This window comes from Botrytis deweyae (genome assembly GCF_014898535.1).
Source record: "Botrytis deweyae strain B1 chromosome Unknown BDEW_028, whole genome shotgun sequence".
Classification (NCBI taxonomy): Eukaryota; Fungi; Ascomycota; class Leotiomycetes; order Helotiales; family Sclerotiniaceae; genus Botrytis; species Botrytis deweyae.
Genome location: NW_024066235.1, coordinates 129,604 through 136,426, shown reverse-complemented (window position 1 = coordinate 136,426; position 6,823 = coordinate 129,604). Strand labels below are relative to the sequence as shown.

General features: G+C 40.2%; 1 protein-coding gene across 1 annotated transcript; it reads left to right on the top strand.

Moving 5' to 3' along the window:
• Nucleotides 1-3,869: 3,869 nt before the first annotated feature.
• EAE98_009436 (uncharacterized protein) lies at nucleotides 3,870-6,823 on the top strand (the record flags this gene model as incomplete). The annotated part of the gene is made up of 1 exon (XM_038957057.1): nucleotides 3,870-6,823. The coding sequence occupies one exon, from the start codon at nucleotides 3,870-3,872 to the stop codon at nucleotides 6,546-6,548; it is 2,679 nt and encodes an 892-aa protein (XP_038806530.1). The 3' UTR covers nucleotides 6,549-6,823.

Below are 6,823 nucleotides of genomic sequence, written 5' to 3'. Positions count from 1 at the left end.
AGTGCAGTGCAGTGGTGTAATGCAGTGAGACAAGTTTAGGGTGTAGGTAGTCTGTGTTCTGTGTCTGCTCGTACCGTTCTGTGGCTGTTGGGTGGCTGATCATGTCAAGTTCCAAGGTTACCAATGCAGGGGAAGAAGCCAAGCAAGAAGAAATGTCTTTTGGTGTTTGATGTGATTGAGGACAAAGTAAAGGGAGTAGCAAGTATCTATCGAGTATTCTGAATTTCTGATGAGAAGTTTGGAATGGCCATTCCGATATGAACAATCAATGGATGACGAGATGCATTTCATCGTCTAGTTTATTGATATGAAGCATTTTGATGTGATTCATGTGAACCTCCCAATAATGTAATTCCCCAATAGATTATTCCGCGCATACGGAGTTATCATTGGGGGATCAAAGAGTGCACTTTATCATTTCTCTCTTCTCTTTTCTCATTTTACACTTCTCTTCTCCCATTGCACTCTTCTCTCATTTCACACTTCTCTTCTTCCATTGCACTCTTCTCTCATTTCACACTTCTCTTCTCTCACTTCCTTTCACTTCCTTCAATATTCAAGGATTTCCCCCCGACCAAAGATAACCAGTGAGAGTGGAAAGAGTGGAGTCTGCAAGGCACGAAACCCAGGGACAGAAAAGATTAAAGAGATAACGATATCCGTTATTAATCTGGGGGAAAGATAAATGATCATTGGTTGATATGATAATCACACATGCACTTATCCTAAAATGATATAGTGGAGCTCCATATCTCTCCCTCTCAGCCAATCGAATTCCTTTGGTGCCTTGAATTTAATTAATTACCCCCAGCCAATCAGACACGTTTCTCTGCACCCCGACTCCGAAGTTCACCAATCGATAGCATGAACCATATTGAGACCATTCCCCCCTTTTTCCCTGCTCAATGCTCATTATCCTTTCTCTCTCGTTTCATATAGAAATAGACCGTCTTTCCTTATACAGATTGCCTACTCCTAGGTATTCCCACTCAACCTCAACCTTGCAATACGATATACGATATCGTATACATACTTCGTACATACGTATGTACGTATACTCCGTATTTCACAATAGATTAAATTTCCATCACCACGTGAATTTAAAAAAAAATCCGAAAGTTCCGTCAAATCCATCAAATCCACCAAGTCCACTCACTCAGAAGAGATTCCACCGAAAAGTCTTGACCATTTATTATTCAAGCTTCAAACTTTATTACCACCACCATCCCATCCCATCCCATCCTATCCCATCCTATCCTCTTCTACATGTCCGCTATCCGCTGTCAAGATTCAAGAACATTCAATACCGCAACCCGGAGAACAAATCAACCAATTCCAAACACTCTACTTGTCTACTTCTTTATATAGCACAGCGATTACTTCAAACTAATTGGATTGGATATCAGCGTGCATTGATCTACCTATCAAATGCATACACGGTGAAACATTGGGGAAACATCAACTCTATTGGAAGTAAAGAATGACGAAGAGCATATCGTAGAGTACCAAATGTTCGATCAAGAAGCTAATAAAAATCCCTCGTAAGGTTAGCTCGTATGGACCATGGAATGGAGATCCTCAATAGTCCGAACATCGAATGAGCCCCAAAATGTTAATTCTTCGAGCGCAGCGAGCTATGGGGGTTTGGGGGCTTGCCCCCATCAATTGAATATAATAACTACATGATCTCGAATCGTATTGATAACATATAATTCCACAAATTGAACCATATAATTCAAATGAAATGTAGTGACGCTCTGCTGGTCCTCCGGAGGCTCCACGGCTAGTCGGCGGGGGAGGGGTGGCAGACTATTTATACTTTTGCGTGAGAGATAACTCTATACTCGTAAACTCGAACTATATGATTTCAACAAAATGACGCTCCGCTGGCCCTCCGGGGGCCACTGCCGTGGAGGCAGACTAGACATTCTATCCAAGAAATAAAATGTCAATATGCAATTGAGAAAAAGCTTCAATTAGTCTTGTCTCCAGCTGGTCTAGTAACTTCACCAAGTAATTTCAACCTACGAGCCTACCTACATCTAACTGCCACAACACAGCCACTGCCACAGCCACAAGAGCCATGGATGGAAGTAGGCACCTACCGGTATATCAAATTTTACATCAATCACGTGATGACCTCGAACTCCAGCTCTGAGATATTCAACCTCAAGACATCCCACCACATCCCACAATTTCTACACCTTTCAAAATCCAATTTTAGTAGCATCAATCATCAGATCATCATTCTGAATGATGAAAAATTCAAAAATCTATTCAATCCATCATTATTTCAAGTACAATACCGTACCATTAATCTATTTCTTGATATTACGCTGTAAGTCCAAGTCAAGTTGCGTTACAAGAACTTGCAAACAAACTATGATATGTTCATTATCAGTGATTTTGAATCATGTCATCTTTAGTTGATAAAGTCGAAGTCGAGTTTATGACACTCAAGATGATGATAAGGGAATGATAGCTCTGTCCGCCGTGTCAAAGAACTCGTTTTTACTCTGATACATGACTGGGTATCTATACAAAGACAACTCAAAATTGCTCGAGAATGGTTAGAATACTCGCAGCGGGCGGTGGTGGAAGTTCATGTGTCACCGAACCGCAAGAAGAACGCCATCAAAAATGAGGAGCTAGGGAGAATTTCCGAATTGTGTTTGCATAGAACCACAAAAGGATGGTTACGAATATTGTTGATCTATGTCTAGAAGTGGTTTTGAATATAAGAATCTGTCGAATACGTTTGAGAACAAGAAGATGTTGGAAAAGAAAAAGGCGCAAGGGAGATGGGAACTCATCCAAAGATAATTCGAATGGGGAAAGGAAGTCAATCTTGGTGAATGAAGGCAATAATAAAACCAGTGCCTCGCAATGTGTCTTTCGGCGTTCTAATGATCTATATAATTAGTGCTCGGAAATTCATACTTAGCCGTGCTGAGAAGTCGAATGCCGACGACATGACTACCGATCGTGGAAAGACTAGGCAAACTTTGTTATGATCCGGAAGTTACGTTCCTCCTCGCCCCTCATTCTGTAAAGCAACGAATCGCTGAGACACCTTTATTGTCGATGAGGGGGTGAACAATTATGAACCTGCTCTACCTAAGCAAAAGAACAAGCTGAAAATTATATTTAATGTCATATATGCCTGTAATGATAGAATATATAGTTGACGAAGTAGAGATTTCATTAATATAATAAAATCTTCAATATTTTAATTCTATATTGAAAAAAGTATTTTTAAGATAATATAATATAATTAATCTAAATCTTTACATTTTATAAAAGTTATTTTAAGTAATAGAATCTTAATAAATTTCTTGAATTTGAAAAGCTAATTTTAAATTAAAATTAAAAAATTCATTTTTAAGTAAAAAGGCTTATTTGTATTAAATTTAAATCTAGATCTATGAAATTTAGACTGAATGATTAATCAAATAAAGTATTAATCTCATATTAGTCACGAATTCAAATAAAGATTCGAACGAGCCCTTAGTAAGTTATATAAATCGTTTAAAATCGATTCTTTTTTAATCAATTCTAAAGATTTCAATAAAGACTTAGTCGAAATTCGCCTCCTTTTCCCCCGGCGAATAAATAGAGCCCTGATTATCTTTGATACTACATTCTGATAAATGATTCGACCTTCTCTACTCGAGTAGTGAGGCTGAAGCTGCCTAAATTGGCTTAGCTTCGAGATGTCATGTGGAGGACTGGTCACACGTATATCAACCCAGAACATCTTTCCCATTGATGTCTCTTCATCCATCCAACGACTTCTTCAATCCAAAGTTTTCATCTAAAAGGTTTTACAACATTGATCATTGGTTTCCACTTCACCAACATCTCCAAAAATGGAGGATATTCAGCAATATCATTATACACCTCTTCTCGAGCCTGATGCATTTCGTGTCATCGTCATTCACCCTGCCTTATCCATCGAATCATCTTTATCATGCAGCTTAATTCATTCTACCCTGTTCCATTACGATCAATCTCTCATAGATCATTACATAGCACTTTCTTACGTCTGGGGAGATGCAAATAACAGAAAGATAATATTGGTCGATCAGAAACCACTACTTATCACCGCAAGTCTTGCTTCAGCATTACGGTATTTACGAGATAAAAAGACAGATATAGCGGTATGGGCAGATGGAATCTGTATAAATCAATTCGACATTGAAGAAAAGAATAAGCAAGTTAGCTTGATGAGCTTGATTTATGAAGTTGCAAGGCATACTGTCATATTCCTTGGAGAAACAACTTCAGAAACTGATGAAATCTTCAAATTACTTGACTCTCCAATGTCCTCAATGACGAAGCAAACGAAACCTGGATTTCTATCTAATGTTCGAAAATCGAACACTACCGATCAGACGTTTAATCTACACTCAGGAGGATACATAAAATCAAAGATCGATGATCTAATTCGTCAGGTAATAGACATGCCATGGTTCAGAAGAATTTGGATTCTCCAAGAACTAATCCTTTCCGGTGATCCCTGGGTACAAGTGGGATTTCATCGACTCAGATGGCAAGACTTTACGAGACTGATTCTTGACTCCAAGCATAATTCTGCTTTGGTCAAGTCTCCAAATTATAATGTTCTCAACGATATGCACATGTTACGGGAAATTTCTGCAGCGGAGACTCTGGATTCCTTCGGCCCTTGTGACTATCTGCTCAAGATCCTCCACTCGCGTCGTGGTCATGGAGTCTTCAATCCAAGAGACATGTTGTACGGACATCTCGCCTTATTTGCAAATAGAACGAAGAGCGACAATCTGGAAATCGAAAAACTCGTCGAAATCGATTATCAAAAATCAATAGCAGATGTATACACGGACTTGACATTATATATCTTAAATCGGCAATGTGATTTTAAGTTCCTATCGCACGTGGAAGATGTGGAATTTGAGGAGAAGAAATTTAATCTGCCGACTTGGGTACCGGATTGGACTTCTAAAGGAATTTTTAGAGACGGGGAGTGGCATTCGTGGAGAACAAAGTCACGTAGCAGGATTCATGATATAAGTGATATACATGTTGTTCTGGGGGAGAAGGCGGTATTGGGTTGCATTGGAACAAGGGTTGGTAGTGTCGAAATGATCAAGAATGACATTCCGAAGAGGAAGGATGTTTTTGCTTTGTGTCATGAAATCAAGAATTTTCCTGGAGGGGAAAGTTCTCGACACCATCCAGTTGATACTTACAAGGGAATACTTGAGCTCGTCTGCAGATATTTCTGTGCGTGGTTCAATACCTCAGAGACTTCACCCTATAATCTTATCTCAGAAGATATGGCAAAAATCCTTGAAGACGCCTACTCAAGCGCTACAGAGAGTTTCTTGCAAAGAATGGAACTGGTTTCCAAAATCGCGGATCCCGCAGATCTAGAGCCCTTGAGAGATTATTCGGGAATGTTGGAAGTTGAAGGACACCCGACAACTTTATGGATGTACGTATTAATGGGCATGACGGATGTCAACGGAAATTTTCTTGCCGGCAAGAAACTTGCGGCTTTGGGCAATGGGAAAATTGCACTAGTGAGTGTGCGAGCGGAAGTGGGAGATGAGATTTGGAGGTTTAATGGGGAGGAAGAGGGGTTGTATTATGTCTTGCGGGGCTATGATGGTGAAGAGGGCGATAAGCGGATTGAGAAGAATAAAAGGGAAGGGGAAAAGGATGGTAGAGCGGAGATGGACAGAAGAATCGAGGAATTTTTTGAGAGGAAGAAAAAGGAGGTTATGGTGAAATATGTAGACTGTGGGGATGATGGACGACTTCTTTGGCGCGAGAGGATTTTTAAGGCGAGTAGATGTTTTTCCGTTTTTAGAAACAGAGATTATTTGTGGATGGCGAATTCACTATTGAGAGCAGCACGAGTGTTGGCAAACCTTGGGGATGAGGGGAATAACGATGGAGGAGGGAAGAGAAATAGGAAAAAGGAACTGGAAGAGAACTTGAAGAGAAAAATGGAAACGGTTGTTGGGAATTTGCTGAACGAGATGACAAGGTTTCCAGATCTTTATCCAGCTAAACAATCTGACATAAGGAATGAAGAGGTGATTCTTTTGAAAACAGATGTGGGCAGAGTGTGGACGGGAACGGGAACGGGGGGAGTGAATCATGTTAGGTATGTGGGGGAGTGCATCCTTGGTCCTGAATTGAGGGACGGAGAGATAGGAATGGGGAGAGGGACGGCGTATCATAAAAGACAACAAGATTACGATAAGAGGGACAGAGAGCTCTTTGAAAATATTGAGAAGATGAGAGAATGGTGGAAATTGGGATTGGGGGTTCCGAGCGAGAGTTTGGATGAAGAAGGAGAGTATGAAAATGGGTGGCTCGAAGACGGGCTGGAGGAATGGAGGAAATGGACTGGAAATTACCCTCCCGACGAAGGCTTCTACGCTGACGACCCTGAATACGCAAAAGACATAGCAAGAGTACAAAGAAGAGTTTTTGATATGAAAGATTGGAAGAAATTTACACAGCCGCTGCGGTATGAGATTCTCGCGATTCATTGAGAGTAGAATGGAAGAGGGGGAAGAATCAGAATATGGATATAGCTGTCATACATGGAGATGAATCTATCCAATTGTGACACAAAACTGCATAGCACGGTATGGTACAGTTTTCACGAGGATCGTTTCATATAGGGGAAATTTAAGCTGTCATTTTTTGGTTAATTGTTAGATGAAAGAGAAGGGAAGGGAAGAAAAGGGGGGAGGAATGAGTATTCTATCATGATGGTTTGAGATTATAAGAGAGTAGTAGAGTGATAATGGAATGTCAAGATAGC